The 19,733-nt window shown below is 37.8% G+C and overlaps 1 protein-coding gene and 1 pseudogene across 1 annotated transcript in view; both read right to left on the bottom strand.

Annotated features, from left to right (window-relative positions):
• LOC149474319 (protocadherin gamma-C5-like) overlaps positions 1–2,652 on the bottom strand; it is a 561,663-nt gene extending 559,011 nt beyond the window's left edge. Inside the window, exon 1 of the mRNA XM_089656066.1 lies at positions 160–2,652. Within this exon, the coding sequence (XP_089512192.1) occupies positions 160–2,544 (2,385 nt within the window). The 5' untranslated portion in view covers positions 2,545–2,652. The remainder of the gene's footprint in view (positions 1–159) is intronic.
• A 1,005-nt stretch (positions 2,653–3,657) lies between these two features.
• Positions 3,658–6,153, bottom strand: LOC149474323 (protocadherin gamma-B2 pseudogene; annotated as a pseudogene).
• Positions 6,154–19,733: the final 13,580 nt, after the last annotated feature.

The following is a 19,733-nucleotide window of genomic DNA, read 5'->3' on the forward strand; positions in this document are numbered from 1 at the left end:
TTCTAACCTCAGCTTGTTCAATTAAGCTTTGGCAATAAAACCTGGAAGCTAAACAATTTTGATGCAGAAGTGAGCTTGATTTTGCACTCTCCAGCTTTAGTAAATAAATCCCTTAGTCTTTTAAATGAAAATATGCACTACAAATTAAGTATTACATACCTTTTCATTGCTGGTAATAAGCAGACAATCTTTAGTAGGATCGTTGGCAGTAGGTGAGGTGTCAGTGTCAATAAGACTACCTGTGGGGACATTCTGGACTGGTTTCAGATAAGCAATTTCATTTAGCTTTGAGTCCAGTGTGACACACACATCGTATGAGAATGGAAAAGGCAAACTTGTGTCACTTATCTCAGAAGGACATCCCAAGGTAAACTGAGGATACACATTTCCCCCAATAGTTCCAAAAGATGGCTGTGTATTTGACTTTCTGCATTTAAAGAATACTGTAACAACCACTGTTACAATAAAAAAAAGACAAATCAAACCTATGGAAACTATCAGGTAGAATGTGATATTGGTAGATGATTTTGAATCATTAGGCTTGTATATTATCTCTGGATGAACCTGCTGAAAGTTTTCTGCAACAACTAGAGTTAAAGAAACTGTGGATGATAAAGAGGGAAGTCCATTGTCTTTTACCATTACAACAATTTTTTGCCTTAAAGATTCCACATCTGGAAGTTCCTTCCCAAGCCTAATTTCACCAGTGTATTGATTGATTGTAAATATTGAAGGATCCTGAACTTGTAGTAAGTGATATGAAAGCCAGGCATTGTGTCCAGAGTCAGCATCTACTGCAATAACTTTGGTCACAAGTAAACCCTTCTCTGCTGAGTAAGGAATAAATTCAAATAATGCAGATCCCTCATTTTCAGGTGATGGGTAGAGAATCTTAGGAGCATTATCATTCTTATCAACTATACATATCCTTACAGTCACATTACTGCTTAGAGGAGGAGACCCACTGTCCTTAGCCATCACTTGAAACTGAAATTCACGTAACTGTTCATAGTCAAATGATCTTTGAGCATAAAGAACCCCAGTCATTGAGTTTATGGAGATATAGGAGGACACTGGCAATTCTTCAGTATTATTGGTTAACAAAGAATAAATAATTTTTGCATTTTGGTCATGGTCAAGATCAGATGCACACATCCTGTACACAGAGGTTCCAAGCAAATTATTTTCTTGAATATAGATAACATAATTTGATTTCTCAAACATAGGAGAATTGTCATTCACATCTGAGATTGACAGTTTTAGAGTTTTGGTAATTGACAGAGATGGTGATCCGCTATCCACAGCTTTGATGGTTATGCTATAGTTACTGACTCTTTCCCGGTCCAAGTTGGCTGAAGTAACAAGTTTGTAATAATTAGTAGATGATGGAACTAATTGAAAAGGTGACTTATCAATAATCTCACAAAGAACTTCTCCATTTTCTCCTGTGTCCATGTCAAAAATATTGACAAGGGCTATAACTGTTCCAAGTGGTGAATTCTCAGGAATCGATGCCAAGAGAGATGTTATTATTACTTCTGGGATATTATCATTAACATCAGTAACTTGTATAAACACTTTACAATGAGCAGTCAGACCTCCTCCATCTTTAGCTTCCACTGTAAGCTCAAATCTATCTTTCTCTTCATAGTCCAACTTTCCAATTAAAATTACATCTCCTTTTAAGGGGTCAATGGCAAACAGGTTCTGTGCATTTGCAGGAACTTCAATAAGTGCGTAACTTATTTGTGCATTAACTCCTTCATCCACATCAGTAGCATTTAACTGAAGAATTAGGAAACCACTTTGTGCATTTTCATAAAGACGTACCTGATAAATGTCTTGGCTAAATTGGGGAAAATTATCATTTACATCATGAACCTTCATCTTTATTAAAGCTGTCCCACTCTTAACAGGTTTTCCACCATCAAATGCTGTTAGGATTAATTCAAAATAGTTTTGCTTCTCACGATCAATGGGTTTGTCCAGCACAAGTTCAGGATACTTTTTCCCATCAGAAGCAATTTTTTCTCCCAGATTGAAAAAGTCATTATCACTGAGCCTATAACCTTGCAATGAGTTAACACCAAGATCTGGATCTTTTGCTGTCCCAAGAGCAAATCTTGTTCCAGGTAAAACAAGCTCACTCATTTCTAAATCAAATATGTTCTTGGAGAATTGTGGTGAATTATCATTGACATCTTGTATGTAAACTATAACTGTGTAAAAATTCAATGGGTTTTCAATTACTAATTCAACAGTTAAAGAGCAAGCATGCTGGTCCCCACACAATTCCTCCCGGTCTATTCTTTCTATAATGTACAGATCTCCACTCTGTAAATTAATGTTAAAATACTGTTTCCTAGCAGGTGACACAATCTGTAACTTTCGACTTGATAAGTCCTTAATGCTCAAATTCAGATCCCTTTCGATATTTCCAAATTTAGATCCTTGTTTTAGTTCTTCGTCTATAGTGTACTGAAGCTGAGCATTTACAAAATTACACAGAATAAGAATCAGAGAAAATATGACTTGCCATGCCATTGTACTGCTGACGACTCTGCACCTCTTCTTCACTCTTCCTATTCAGAATAAATTTTAAATAATTTGCAATCCTGTGATTAGTGTAGTTATGGAAAAAATTAATTGTGTGAGATCCTGCATATAGATTATAATGCTGCTCCGATGTGCAATGCAAGATTGTAGTTGGGTTTAGAATAGCCTTACTACACATTTTGTTTGTACAAATTTACTTGTGGTCTACAGTGACATCTAAAGGTTGAAATCAGGAAATGCAAGAAAGGTAAAAGAAGATAACAGCTTATGCCAATGAAATTTAATTTTATTAAAATATACTATATATATATATATATATATATATATATATATATATATATATATATATACATAATATTGTTTGATCATTAAAAAATTAGCAGACAAATGACAAGCATGAAACATGATAGAAAGTTCTCCCAAGGTATGTTATCACTGACACCCACCTAAATTTTGTTTGGCTTGGAGAAAAAGTTATATTTTTGACAGATAAAGAGGCCATGTCTTACTTAATACATACAGTTTCACAATATTAGCCATCACAATTGTACTAATCAATATATGTAAAAAATCTATAACTATATACTGAATAGCCACACAATAGAAAAATATTTTTGATACAAACTTTAAAGGCTAGGTAAATTTTGGAAAAACAAATAAATGCACATGTTTTGAAGGGGAAAAAAATGTGAATTTGTTATTTTCTTTTTTTTTACAGGAGCCTGAAAAGCATTGCACCCACGATCAGTGGAGGAAGTATCAATAGACTACAAGTGTGCAGATTAGCGCACTCAGAGTCCATTGAGAACAACAAGTCTGTTTGCCACAGTGGAAGACAGAACTTGTAGTTCATTCATTCACAGATCTCTGTTATTGAATGGTGCGAACGTGCAACAGGAGCCCTGTACAGCCGCTTCAATTTTAAATGTGACGGCTGCTGTGGAGGAAGATTCCTCACCCGATGTCACGGGGAAAGGGGGGGGGATTACTTGAGGATTGGACGTGAGGAATTTGTACTATATTACATGTTACACCCTAAACACAGATATAACTTATAACATTGTGTAAAAAGTGAACTTAGCCTTTATGAATACCAAAAAATTAATGTAGCAGTAAGAGTATCCATTTCACATGTTTAAATAACAATTTAATGATGCTTTCTATTAACATTGTACACATATAAAAAGGAATCACAATTTTATCAAACATTGGTATATTGTATCTTACCTGCATGTTGCTCGTAGAGGGCAAGCCATTGTTAGCAGGAACATCCTCTGTGTCAATCAAACTGTCTGTGGGGACATTCTGGAGTGGTTTCAGATAAGCAATTTCATTCTGCTTTGAGTCAAGTGTTACACACACATCATATGAGAATGGAAAAGGTAAACTTCTATCACTAATTTCAGATGGACACCCCAAGGTGAACTGTGGATAAACGTTTCCACTTAGCATTCCAGAGGCTGGAGGAACACATGTTTTTCTGCATTTATATATTGCTGTAATCATTGCTGTGACAATGAATAGCAAAGAAATGAGAGCTATTGCTATTACAAGGTATAAAGTAACATTCGATGAAGCTTCAGAATTACTGGGATGAAGTTTAATCTCCGGAACAGCAAGGTGAAAATTTTCAGCCACAACCAAGTTCAAAGTAACTGTCGATGACAGGGATGGGGTTCCATTGTCTTTCACCAGAACCATAATTTTTTGCCTGAAAGAAGCCATATCAGGAATGTCTCTGCCTAGTCTAATTTCACCAGTGTATTGACCGATGTTAAGTAAAGATGGATCAGGAACTTGGAGTAAGTGATATGAAAGCCAGGCATTGTGGCCAGAGTCAGCATCCACTGCAATCACTTTGGTCACTAAATAACCTTTTTCAGCAGAGTGAGGAATAAACTCAAATAATGTTGATCCTTCATTGTCTGAAGATGGGTAGAGAATCTTAGGGGCATTATCATTCTTATCAATGATACATAATCTCACTCTGACAATACTGCTTAGAGGAGGAGATCCACTGTCTTTGGCCATCACCTGGAACTGAAGCTCTCGTACCTGTTCATAGTCAAATGGTCGCTGAGCATAAAGAACCCCAGTCATTGAGTTTATAGAAATATAAGAGGATATAGGTATATCCTCAGAACTGTTGGTAAGTAGCGAATAAGTAACTCTTGCATTCTCTTTATAGTCACAATCTGTAGCACGTATCCTGTATAGAGAAGTCCCAGATAGATTATTTTCCTGAGTGTAGATAACATAGTTTGTGTTCTCAAAAACAGGACGATTGTCATTCACATCAGAGACAGACAGTTTTATGCTTTTAATGACTGACAATGATGGAGAGCCTCTATCCACAGCTTTGATGGTGATGTTATATTCGCTGACTCTTTCTCGGTCCAAGTTAGCCGAAGTCATAAGCTTGTAGTAACTAGTAGACGATGGAACCAGCTGAAAGGGTAATTTCCCATCAATATCACAAACAATTTCACCATTTTCTCCAGTGTCCATATCATAGATATTAACAAGAGCTATAACCATCCCAACTGGTGAATCTTCAAGAACTGATTCTGTTAGAGAAGTAATTGTTATATCAGGAACATTATCATTAACATCTACAACTTGTATAAATACCTTACAGTGAGCACTCAGATCACCACCATCTTTAGCTTCCACTGTGAGCTCAAACTTGTCTTTCATCTCATAGTCTAAGCTTTCTGTTAATATCATTTCACCTTTTAGAGAGTCTATTGCAAATAGTTGTCGAGCATTTTCAGGAACATCACTAAGAGAATACGATATTTGAGCATATGACCCTTCATCATCATCTGTAGCATTCAGCTGAAGAATTAGAAAACCAACAGGAGTATTTTCTGGTAGGAATACCTGATATATATCTTCAGCAAATATTGGGTAATTATCATTGACATCATGAACTTTGATCTTTATTAAAGCTGTCCCACGCTTTACAGGTTTTCCTCCATCAAAAGCAGTTAATATTAGTTCAAAATAATTTTGTTTCTCTCGATCAAGAGGCTTGTCCAGCACAAGTTCTGGATGCTTTTTACCATTGACACTTATTTTTTCACTAAGGATAAAACAATCATTGTCGCTGAGTTTATAACCCTGCAAGGAATTGGAACCGAGATCTGGATCTTTTGCAGGGCTAAGTGCAAATCGAGTTCCAGGCACAGTCGATTCGCTGATTCCTACATCAAAAGTACTCTTAGAAAAGGTTGGAGAATTGTCATTAACATCTAGTATTTCAACATTAATAGTATAAAATTGTAGGGGGTTTTCCATGACTGCTTCCACATTTATAGAGCAAAATTGTTGGGCCCCACATAATCTTTCTCTGTCTATTCTATTTGCAACATAAAGATCTCCATTTTGGAAACTAATGTTGAAATACATTTTTTTGGCACGTGAAACAATCTGAAATTTTCTAATTGATAAATCTTTAACATTTAAATTCAAATCCTTTACAGTATTTCCTACTACAGATCCTTGTTTCAGCTCTTCCTTGACTGAGTACTGAAGCTGAGCAGAAATAAGACCACAATTGCAAAGAGAAATCAAAAATGTCACTTGCCATTTCATGGTCCTGTGCAGGGATCCAAACATCTTCTTTCTGTTTTCACTCTTTAGTAGATAAAATCCTGGGGCATAAAAATATATATATATGATTTAGGCATGAAGGAGACAAGGAAAAGCATGCAATGTTGCAAATGTTTGCCTCTGAAATGTTCTGTAAGAAACAGTAGAGCTGCACATTTAGCTAGTTTAGTTTACTTATGGTCAACAGTGCCATCCAGGGGTTAAAATGAGGAACAGCAGCCAGTTGTACTGAGAAAATGTTTTTCAAGCAGTCATTTCATGTATGTTAATGAAACAAAAGCAATAATAAAAATCAGGATGCAATGTTTTTAATATGTGCTGGAAACGATTGATTTAATAAATCTATGAATGTTAAATTGCAAACATGTGAACAAGCCTTAAAATCTGAGGAAGGAAGGAAGGAAGGAAGGAAGGAAGGAAGGAAGGAAGGAAAAGGAAAAGGAAAGGAAAGGAAGGGAAGGAAGGAAGGAAGGAAGGAAGGAAGGAAGGAAGGAAGGAAGGAAGGGAAGGAAGGAAGGAAGGAAGGAAGGGAAGGAAGGAAGGAAGGAAGGAAGGAAGGAAGGAAGGAAGGAAGGAAGGAAGGAAAGGAAAGGGAAGGAAAGGAGGGAGGGAGGGAGGGAAGGGAAGGGAAGGGAAGGGAAGGGAAGGGAAGGGAAGGAAGGAAGGAAGGAAGGAAGGAAGGAAGGAAGGAAGGAAGGAAGGAAGAAAGAAAGAAAGAAAGAAAGAAAGAAAGAAAGAAAGAAAGAAAGAAAGAAAGAAAAAGAAAGAAAGAAAGAAAGAAAGAAAGAAAGAAAGAAAGAAAGAAAGAAAGAAAGAAAGAAAGAAAGAAGGAAGGAATTAGGAACATAAAAATAGAAGTAATACGCTGTATCTACATCATATATTAAATAATTCTGAAACAGTATTTTATTTATCATAAAAAGTTATAGCTTCACTAACGGTAAATCATTTCCGTATTAGAAAGTCATTCTTCTTCAACTCTACATCTTGATTTCCAAACCTATTTCCATACAAGACGGAAATTGTTATTGAGTTTTATTACTTAAAGATATAGAAATAATGGAACTATAGTTAAAAATATAACAGGTTACTATCAGTATACAAGCATTAGGGTGAATACTCAGTGGTAAGGTTTATTTCCACATTTTGACAAGGTGCAAACTTCTGAGGAAGACGAGCTTCGACTCAATGAAACATCAAAATAAACCTTAGCAATAATTGTTCACTTCTCAAGCCTTGTGAGTGCCACCTTATCTTTTCAATTATAAATATATATACAGTATATATATATATATATATATATATATATATATACTTTATATAGCTAATTTTTTAGCAAACTAATCTCATCACATTTACCCATACCCCCAATCCTAGGTAACCCATTATTAATCCATCTTGGAATCACCTGGGGCATTTATTTGGTAAAGCTCGTATCATTTCAAATATATATTTTCATTTATTAACAACAACTCTATATACAGCAGGAATTTCATATTCCACACATGAACATTTTCCAATACATGTAAATTACACATTTTGAAAATTACACATTTCACTCCAACTCGAACCTCCCTCACTTTATAAATCTCAATTTAGGTACACAACTTTTCATTGCTAAACAAACCATTGCCAAGGCATGGAAAAAAACAATTTGTATATTTTGCAAAAACTAAACAACAAACAATGAAAAATGAATAAGGCTACCTATGGACACGTGTAAGAAATTTCTCAAAGTGTGTTCCCCATTGATTCAAAATGCCCATGCCTCACTGTCAAGAGACAGCTATTCTTTCCTATAAACATTACAATGAGGGAAGAATACATTGGAAACTTCAGAGCCTTCTCTTTCTATCTCTAAATCTCTACTTCCTACTTCCTTCACCCAAAGGAAGTTCCCTCTTTTGGCTAGAGCCATACTACCCCGTGTTATCCTTAAAGATCCCCCTTTTCCTTTCTTCATCCTCTTTATCTTCCTCTTTTGCCCTCTTCTTTCCTTTCCGCACCTCTTCAGTGGCAGGGGGAATATTATGATGTACACATTCCCTCCAAGTTAGTGTTTATTAATAAAAATCTGCCAAAGAAAGAGAATTATGTAGCACTTTGTACACAAAGTCTTCACCCTATGTAAGCTCATTAATGGCAACAACGGTCATTATGTGATCCTCTATAATGAAATATAGAAATGAAAAATGTCTTACTTTAAATAGAGGTCCAGCCAAAACATTTCTAAGTTTGGAGAAACCAGCAAACAGCAAGTATCATTTTTACCATTCCATAGTAGATACTTTATTGAAATATATAAGAATGCCCTTAAATAGGGTAAACAAAAAGTTCAACCATTGTTCATGCTGTCGAATTTAATCATGCTAAAATTAATTTTTTACATCATCTCTCAATGAGCCATGAAAAGGAAATGCATATATATGTGATTTTACACTTCCATCATAGGGCGGAACAGAGCAGTGCTCTGTTCTGACAGGAGGGGAGTGAAGTATCAAAAGTCTCTGCAAAGCTGGGAACACGATCCTTCACTTCCCCTAGTAAAAGCACCACCAGCTGTACACCAAGCACATTGCTCATTAGTACAATGTAAGTGCATATATTTAGCATCACTGGTTCCTAAGTGTCAATTAGTGTAATCATGTCCGGCGCAATATCGCAGTCCTACTATAAGTCACATATCACCGCCATTACAATATAAAAAAAATAAATAATTCCAGTATACAGTATGTCCCATAGTTTGTAGACACTATAACTTTTGCACAAACCAATCAATATCTATGCCTTTTGAGATTTTTTTTTCTTACCAAAAATATGTAGCAGAATACATTTTGGCCTACATTCATGAAGACATTTGAGGTTTTTAATTTTTTTATTGGATATGTTTTATTGCAGAAAATAAAAAATATTTTTTTTTCAAAATTGTCAGTCTTTTTTTGTTTATGGAGCAAAAAAATGCAGAGGTGATTGAATACCACCACAAGAAAGCTCTATTTGTGAGAAAAAAAGGACATCAATTTAATTTATGTACAGCATTGCATGACCATACAGTTGTCAGTTAAAGTAACACAGCACCCTATCACAAAAAAATGGCCTGGTCAGGAAGGGGTGGTAAATCTTCTGGAGGTCAAGTGGCTAAAGAGACAGCACAGTAAACAAAGTTGCTTTGTAGCTCACTCTCTCTGAATAAAAGCTTGTACTTGAACCACATGTTAATGCTATGATAACTCATTATGATCTGTGGACAGCACAGATTGACAGAGAAAGATGAAATAGATACATTTGTAAAAAAGACTTGCTCTCTCATGCAATATTTTATATTTACCTATGCATAATTTCTTTTTTAATTCCTAACCGCAATCAGTTTTTCAAAATGTACAAACCCACTATACCTTTAAAATGGAGAGTCACTAAATAATTTTTCACTTTCTTCATAGTTGTTTTAGGAGTTGAAATTCTTAGTTATCTAAATAGAATTACCAATACAGAAAAATTCATAATAGCATTCTATGCACTATAAAGTACAGTATGCATAAGTAAAAAAAAGCCCCAGTTGGATACAGTTATGGGCAAGACATACTGTACATAAAAAACACTTTTGTACAGTATCACTATTTAAATGATTAAGGGAAATAATGAAATGATTGATTCGGTTTTGAAACTTTTAGGATGATTAATTTATTATAAGACACTGGGGTTGATTTACTAAAACTGGAGAGTGCAAAACCTGGTGCAGCTGTGCATGGTAGCCAATCAGCTCCTAACTTCAGCTTGTTTAATTAAGCTTTGACAAGAAAAAAATTGGAAGCTGACTGGTTCCTATGCAGATCTGCACCAGATTTTGCACTCTTCAATTTTAGGAAATCATGGGAGTGCACAGCAACAAATTATAAGACCCAAACAACATAAATATTGTCATGCTATTTCATGGAATGTACAACATATGTGCTTGTGATAAAACAGCACTTTGTGAAATATTTTTTGAGACAATAATGCTTGCAACAGTGCAGTGTCCAATACATGCAGAAAAAATAGCTAACATTTAAGCAACATTTAAGTTTGAGAACTGAACACTCATCTCATTGCCATGAGATAAAAGGTGTGTTTAAATAAATAAATAAATAAGTAATCCATCTTTCTAAACTCAGCATATTAAAGTTGGTTTTTACTTGTAACTGTAAAATTCAGAGGGGTATTCCTTTGCCATCTTGTGGCCTTCAGGGCTATTACACCTAAAATAAATAGTTAAAATTTTTTATTTTATTTACACATATTTATTGTTAGGAGGCTGTTAGGATGTTACTAATTATTCATTTACTGTACTGTTTTGTATATGATCTGGGGTCCACATAAATAAGTAGCTTTTTATAGTAACAGCTTTAAAAGTGTATCTTTATTGAAGTGATATAGATTCCTTTGTCTGGCAGATTTATATATAATATAAACTGAGGCTCCATTTATACATATGCAAATGCAAATGCAATTATGCGCATGCGTTTAGGTGTGTTTAGGTGTGTTGAGTTTATGGCAGCCAATTGAAATGAATGGCACAAAAGAAGTGCAGGCACTTTTTTTTTAACATTTGTATACTAATTCCTTTTTTTGTTAATTTTTTACTTCTTATTCTTTATATACTTTGCTAGCACATTTTTCTCAGTCTTGATCACATCTTATGTTTTCTCTTCTCTTTGTTTAATTTTTCTTCTCCTTATCATTTCCTCCTTTTACTCCTCCTAATTTTGATTTTTTTCACCAGCACATACTCGCCTCTTTTTTACAGCCGATGATGCTATATATAGTTTCCGAGCTGTTTCCAGCCTCTGTGACCAAGCCCCCTGTAGGAGGGGCAAAATATGTCAGAGGGTGTGACCGGAGTGATGGCTGAGACCATTGGTATCAAAGTGCCTTCACAAGACTCTTTGGGACAGGTTTGAGTGGCGTCTATCATCTTTCCCTGCACACTATTTTTTAAAACACATTGCACTGCAACACATGGCAATAAGTTACAGTGCACCCCGGAGTGATTTAGCACATGTGCCTTGGCTGGTGCTGTGACGGGCGCGGCGGCAGACCCCAGCCCTTCTCACCAAACTCGTGACCGAAGGACTAGCCAATCTAAAACCGCGCTGTCACGTGCGTAACAATGCCACACCCAGCTGCACCCTACACACCGATGTTCCAGTTAATTGGACAACGATCGATGTACCGGCAGCCTGAATGTGATTGTTACTGGTTCAGGTTAATTACACAATTAACCCTTCACACTGCCACCACCTCCTTTTTATACAGAGAAAGAGGAAACTCAGCAATACACTAGGATGATTGGTTAACCGTCATTATCCAGCTATCTCTACAGACCGGTTATACAGAGGGTTAAATACTCATAGTAGCATTCTTTTTAGAAGCAGGGATTTGAAAATTACATTCAGGAGCTATAGAAACAGTTCAACACTTTTAGAAAGTAAGATTTGTTATTAAAAGGTCAAAAGGGTGCAGTAGAAATATTTACAGAAAGAAGATGTAACCAATATATATATAAATATACAGAGCACAACAGCACAGCAAAAAGATAACAGAAAGAAGTTTAGGTGAATAAGTACTTGCCAAATAAATGCCTGGAGTTAAGCAGTGTCAAGTCTGATGAGCTAAAAAAAGGGATTTCTGGTCTCGCATTGGGTGTTGTTGTTGCCGCAAGATTCTCCTTTGCTTTCTGTCCGATAGATGTTGTATCGAGACGGTCCTCACTTGTCTGACTACTCACAGAAACTAACAGCTTCTTTTTCTTCACAACATCAACTAGTATCTTCCCTACCTTATTTGGCAGAGGAATTGTTAGGCAGGGCTCAGCATCATACGCTGGTTGCATTCCTAAGGGAGGGGGAATGAGGAGATACATGAAGCCTTCTTAATACAGGGAGATCATGTGCCTGGCTCTTATATGCACGATCCTACACCTCCCCCTCCCAAGTGACTGCATATTAGTTTAAGAGAAATACCACTATGCAGAAACCTGGAGAACTGTGCCTCTCCCTGTGTGCATGATTGTGACAGGTGCAATCAGACATGCGCAGTTCATTTTGTTACGAATCGAAACTCCGACAAAATTTTCGTTATTCTGAAATTGTATGATGTATCCGAATTTCCAAATTACAATAGTAACAAATTTAAACAAATCCAAAATAATAAAACAAAACTTCGTCTGAAATAACAAATTATCCAAATTCGAATCAAATTTGAAAACTAAATTGAATTTGAAAACGAATTTGAAATGTAAACATATTGCTGACTATTGCTGATTCCCTTTAAAGACTGTGTGTATTAGTGTACTTAATTGAATTGAAGTTGTTTTGAAGCCAAAGGGTATTGAAGTGTTAATTTAATTTAGATTTTTCTTCTGTTCACTCACTTTGCATTTTTCTTTATATTATTTCTTCACACCTGCCTAATACTTTTTCACAGTACTGTACATAGATCAAAATGTTGAAGTCCGATATTGCTTTTATAACTTAGAACACTTCACGTATTCTGAATAAACCTTATTACCAATACAAAGAAGATAAATGTGTCAAAAAGCAAACAGTCTATTTTTCTGGTGAATGAACAATTTTAGCTTCATTTATGTCCAGATCAAAATATGCCTTATATACCTAGGACCATTCAATTTTTTTATATTACTTTCAATTCTTTTTTTTAAGGTTAAAGCCAACCATAGATGGTGAAATTTTCTTTTCTGTGACAATGGGTGGCAGGAAAAAAAATTGCTCAAAACCCCCATCAACATAGTCAGTGTTGATGGGGGAATCCCTCCGACTTAACTATTGTGTTCTCCCTACGGGGGGTGGGGGGTGCGCAGGGAGAACACCCAGTGATTATTACTAGCGGTACTCCGCTCCATACAGCAAAGGAGAAGCAGAAGGAGGCAGCACAGAAACTGTTTGCCAGGCTGCTCACCAGAAACAGCTCCTGGACTCTATCACTGATCTGGGCTTGGATTCTACAGACCTAGACCAGACCTCTTCACATCTAGATGACCAGGATGGCCCATCCTGCAGCTCCGGAGTCAGTACCCTATCCTCCTAGTTTGATGTGGCACAGGCCACTTCACCTGATGAAACTGACCCTGAGCCTACCCTTAAAGATATTCTCTCTTTGGTCACTACCTGCACCTCCTCTATAGCAGATCTCAATGGGGAAGTAAAAGGGAAGAAAGTTGAACTGTCACTGGGGCGCCAAGATATGCAGAAGCTGCGTGACTGCACTGACACCTTGGAGGGGAGAGTGAGCACACTGGAGAATGATTGGCAACCATTACACAAAGATGTACGCTATGTGCAATCAGTTTCTTCTGTCAAAGTCACTAGACTGGAGGACCTAGAAAAATGACTGTGCCAGAATAACGTGAGAGCGGTCAGTATTCCAGAGTGTGCAGAAGGCAAAAATCCAATAGCCTTTATTGAAGCCTGGCTAACCTCCACCCATGGGAGTGACTCCTTTTCCCCCATGTTTGCTGTGGAGCGTGCCTATAGAGTTCCAGCACATCCACCACCAGCTGGTGCTCCTCCTCGTCTCTTTCTTACTTAATTACAGGGATAGGGACACTATTCTTTCCAAAGCCTGAAGCAAGATTAACATGTTGGTTGACAGTATACAAATATCCCTATTCCTGGGTTTCTCAGCGGAAGTTCAAAAACAGCGAGCAAAATACCTGGACATTAAGAAATGGATCCACCTGCATTCCTTGTGTGGCTCTATACATGTGTCCAGCCGGGCTATCCCTCTTTATGACTCTGCAACCTAAGGAACTGTTAGTACTCTCCTGGAATGTTAGAGGACTAAGGGTAAATCTAAACTTGGGGATGTTTTCCATCTGCTGAAAAGCTTGAAACATCTGTAGTATGTCTTTGAGAAACCCATTTGAAGTCTGACACTGTTTGCTCACTCCGCTCCCGTTTATTTACAATTCAGTATCATTCTACCTATTCTACATTCTCTAGAGGAGTGAGAATCCTCATTTCTAAATCTATGCAATTCAAATATATACAAGAGCAGATAGATAAGGAAGGCAGATATGTGTTCTTACTGTGTACTTTGAATAGGTTTCGCTGTGATATATATCACTCCACGCTTCTCCACAGATGTCCTCAAACGCTTAGCACAATTTATGGCATTATACCCCGACACCCCCCTCCTGGCATTGGGGGACTATAATAATTGCTTACTCCCTTCTATGGATAAAATGCCTCTAGGCAACAGGGATAGACTTTTGTCCTCACAATCTACCCCATTTGGTAACCTGTTGTTAGAACTAGGTCTCCGGGATGTGTGGAGGGAGAAATATCCGTCTACAAAATGTTATTCTTGTTACTCTGCTACACATAATGGGCTTTCATGTATAGATATAGGACTTGGTAACTCTGCTATCATGCCATATGTGTCAGATGCTGCTTACAAACCCAGAACTCTGTCGGACCATGGCCCTTTTTGGGTTACATTGCAATATGCAGTATATATTTAATCACACCACTGTGGAAGGTTAATCCATTTTGGTTGATATTGTTCTCTGAAAATGACACGATTCCGGTGGCACTATCAGATTTTCTACAGCGGCATGAAGGTTTGGCCTCACCAGGGGTGGTTTGGGATACATTAAACGCCTTTTTAAGAGGTCTAATTATATGGGATGTTTCAGCTGTTAAGCATAGATCCGAAGAATGGGAAGACTTAGTGTGATTAAATGTTCAACAGAAAGAAGTTAAGATGATTTTAGACCCCAGCCCTCTAAATCGCAATTCTTGGTTGGAAGCCCAGGCCCTTTATAACTCCGTGCTTATGCAAACTACCAAAAAGGGAAGGTACTTTTTACAACAGAAATATTTTGAGGAAGGTGAAAATACGTGGTATCTCCTAGCCCTCATAGCAAAAGCACAGTAGGAGCTGTCTACTATAGATGGTGTAAGGGATGCCAACAGCGAGGTCTGTACGGCTCATTTAGCTATCTTATATGCTTTCCGTCATTTCTAGGAAGACCTCTACAATTCTAAACAACCCCCACACACTCTGAATTGACTCCGTTTTTAAACTCCTGCCCTTTCCCTAGTCTTTCTGAGGCCGATTGGAAGGGGCTATTGCTATAGAAGAAATTTTAGAGGCTTTGGCGATGGCCCCTGATAATAAATCCCCAGGATCTGATGGCCTCACTTTTGAAATTTATAGTTCTTCCAGCCTTGCTTAAAATGTTACATGCTGCAGCGGAACTGGGTAGATTACCTCCCTCAATGAACGAAGCCATAGTCACAGTGTTAATAAAGCCGAGAAAGGAAAAGCTATAACCAGACTCCTACTGTACCATCTCCCTCCTGAATACAGAAGCATGTCTTGGCCTCCAGACCAGCAAAGGTCATTGGTAAAATTATACATAAAGACCAATCCGTATTTATTCCCTCAAGAGCGCTGGCCAATAACATTCATAGACTCTTTTAAACTTACAAATCCCAATAGATAACCCTGGAGGCAGGGCCATCTTGTCATTTGGTTCGAATCCCAGCCATGGCACCACCTGCCTGGAGTTTGCATGTTCTCCGTGTGCTTGTGTGGGTTTCCTCCGGGTACTCCGGTTTCCTTCCACACTCCAAAGACATGCAGGTAGGTTAATTGGATCCTGTCTAAATTGGCCCTAGTATGTGTATGTGTGAATGTGAGTTAGGGATCTTAGATTGTACACCCCTTGGGGGTTAGGGACTGATGTGAATGTACAATATATATGTAAAGTGCTGTGTAAATTGACAGCGCTATGTAAGAACCTGAAATAAATAAATAAAATTGGACACTGCCAAAGCTTTTGACAGCGCAGATTGGAGGTGCTGTCCAGGTTTGGAATTGGACCTCAATTTATCAAATGGGCACACATCCTATTTGCTTTCCCCAGTGCTCAGCTGCGCATTAATGGAAATCTTTTGGACTCCTTCCAGTTTCAAAGGGGGACAAGACAGGTGTGTCTTCTTTCACCCCTGCTGTTCGCCCTGGCTGTGGAACCTCTGGCAATACTGGTATGGAGATCCGCGGACATTGTGGGGTTCATTAGAGGAACTCTCCCTGAAAAAATATCCCTATATGCGGATGATACCCTTCTGACACGTCTAAGTCCCTAGGTGCTGTTATGTCCTTAATAGATTGCTTCGGCGCTCTCTCAGGATTTAAAATTAACTGGCATAAATCGGTCCTCTTGGACCCTGTAGATCTTCGCTTCCAGTTTGCACACAGCAGATACAAATAGTTACTAAATTTAAGACTCTGCTCCAAAAACATAAATTGAAGTGTAACAGCTGGTGTAAGCTCCCTCTTTCGGTCATGGGGAGGGTGAATTTAATTAAAATGGTGTGGGCCTCACAACTCCTCTACATGTTTCACAACTCTCCGGTAAAGATCCCAAAAAATTGTTTTACCTCATAGAAACTCAGTTCAGAATCCTCATCTGGAAAAAACAGACAGCTAGGACTAGGCTATCCACTTTACAATACAGCAAGGATTCTGTGGGCTTAGCGGCTCCTTACCCCAGGATGTATTTCCTGGCGGCTTAACTTCAGCACCTAGTAGGGTGGGACTTACTGGATACTTGGGATCTTATCATGGGTCTAATATCGCTTTCAGATCTTATGCTCCCTGCTCTCTCCCACCTAGAAATGGCTTTACCAGCCCTCCCTCCTCAAGCCCCCACCATGGATCTCCTAAAGAGACTGTGGCGAATTGTGGAAACGTCTCTTCGTGTAACTGGATATCTGCCCAGTACCACACTATGGCATAACACTAATTATACAGAATTACTTAACTAGAGGGATTCCAAGACTTAAGGGAAAAAGGATTGAAATGTGTGTCTCAGCTGTATTCTGCAGGAACACAAAAGTCCTTGCACAACTCTAAACTGAATTTGCACTTGTTCACAAACAATTTTACCGGTATCTTCAAGTATGACACGCCTTACAAGCCAAGTCTCTCCTCTCTAAGCTCATACTGTTGGAATCTGCTCTTCTTAAAGAAGTTACTCAAGTGACACACAAAAAGGGCATGATCTCTCATATTTATTCACGATTATTGGCTTATCTGGGATGCTGCCAGTACCAGTGATCTGTCTCTTGGCATCCCATAAATTATCACAATTATTTATTCTTCACTGTACTTATAGGACCCCTGTTGAACTGCACCAGTAGGCCAGGAGAGACTCTCCTAACTGCCCAAGATGCAATGTATACAGGGGTGACTTTGTCCATATGATCTGGTGTTGCCCAAAATTGAATAGATATTGGAAGCAGGTTTTACAAACAATCTCCCTAGCATCGCAAAATACCATACCTCAGGACCCACTAATTTGCCTACTAGGTGCATTAGATAAGGAAGTATTACAATCCAGAGAGTACATTATGGTTTCTAGACTACTGTATCTAGCCAGAAAACTAATTGTTAGACAATGGCTGTCTCCTATCCCACCAACCAAAACACAATGGGCAGATTATGTTAACTCATTACTGCTTAGAGAAAAGCTTACATACCAACATCATAATTCCCATCTTAAATTTCAGACTGTCTGGCAAGGCTGGCTAGATATACCTGGGCTTGCCCCATTTCAATTGATAATGGATAGGCTATTACAAGTGTGATACCCTACCTCTATGTACGCACCATTACACACCCCTCTGCTAGTGCTTGGGAAGTCAAACTGGTCTTTAGCACTGTACCCTAGGTGACCTGTTTATGGCTTACGGTTTTTAATGTTTTGTTTTGTTTTTGTTGTCTTGGTTCCATTTATTCCATGGCTATTTATGTTTACTGATTGCTGTTTTCAGTTGTCGATGGATCTGTGCATCCACGTGTTAGCACTGTATGGTATGGTGTTTGTTTTTTCCACATCCTGTATGCTATGATCCAATTTTTCCTACAATAAAAGCTGTTTGGATTAAGAAAAAAAAGAATTAATGAAGCACCTGCCAGAACATAGTGCGCTTTCATGTGCTGAGGGAATGAAAAGGAAATTTTGGTGTCACATTAAGATTGCACAAGGCCTAATATTTACCTTTGAAAAGTATTGGTTTTTTAATTTGTGTAATTTTATTTAGTAATTTTATATAAATATTTTCATGGTTTGCATACATTGTTTGACATGGACAATCAAAACAGATTAATGTGTTTTGAGTTATTTTACGCCCGAGAAGGTGTATATTGGCACTATATATAAGCTTTATGTTTATGCAACCACCACATTATCAGTTTGAAATGTCTTTGAGAAAGGCTTATACCTGCAGACTCCTTTGTGATACATCTTTATTTACTGTTACTGTCAGGCACTGTCAGTCTTTTGGAAACCAATCCCTCTGTGACTCTTTTCTGCTCAGCTGTCCCCATTTTTGGTCTGATTCACAACCCTCTTTAAAAACTGCATTTTTAAAAAAACTAATTGTTAAACTTTACTAACCTATTATTTATCCTACAAGGCAGCCTTTTTCAACCAGGGTGCTTCAGGGGTGCCCTGGCAAAGTATCTAAAAATTGCCCCAAATTGCCCAAAAAATGTATACAAGCCAGCAGGTGGATCAAACCTGCTTTTTTGTTACACAAAGTCACAGGTTTCCATTCTTTAACATTACAACCTTGGCACTGTGCAGGCCGGCCACCAGTGTACTAACAATTGCTGATGTTATTGTTTGATAAGGAGGACACCAGGCACAGCACAGCACAGCATCCTTGTTTGCCACCACCCCTCTCTGTCAGCACTGGGGTAATGTTAGTTGCATAGGATATAGAAAATGAGGAAGAATAAATGCTTGAATACTAGTCAGTACCAGTGTGCAAAAGTGTATTTGCTAGAAAAGTATATATCACCTCTAATGTTGAGTGCCCAACATATCTGGATGCTGCACTATGCAAAACTATTAGTTCACTTTTTTACATTTTAGAATAAGGTACCATGAGATTCTCCACAGTTTTAAAGGTTGCCTCGACTGGAAAAAGGATAAGAAACACTGCTATAAAGTATGGAAAAGGGGGGCGTAAAGTGACATGAGTAAATAGAACGTATGCCTATTCACTGTATACTCTGTACACATATTTCACAGTTCTTGTACCCACAAAATATGCTTTAATTACTGTGACACTAGCAAGAGTCTTGCAAAAAGACTTAGACCTCAACATCTCTTCAGCTAAATTTGCTGTACGCAATATAGATATAGGGCTAATACTTTGTCCGAGCCCAAATTAAAAGCATTGTAAACATTCCTACCTGCATCTTGAAGTGTATTGACTAGAGATGAGCGAAGTATTCAAAAATTCGATTCGGCTGATTCGGCGAATTCGAGGAATAAATTTGATTCGAGGCGAATATATTCGCTGCGAATTTAACTTTAAAAAGGGTGTTTCTAGGCTTCAGAGAGCCTTTATATTAGTGCAGAACACTGTACCTTTAATTTAAATGCCCTTGGAGTCTGCTGGGGAAGAGAAATAATACTGTCAGTCAGTATGACATGTCGATCTTAGAATCACCGCACATTTCACTCATTTGGGCAGTCACGGGGC

This window comes from Staurois parvus, unplaced genomic scaffold (genome assembly GCF_062004578.1).
Source record: "Staurois parvus isolate SC_StPar_1 unplaced genomic scaffold, SC_StPar_1.0 ptg000006l, whole genome shotgun sequence".
NCBI classification, from domain to species: domain Eukaryota; kingdom Metazoa; phylum Chordata; class Amphibia; order Anura; family Ranidae; genus Staurois; species Staurois parvus.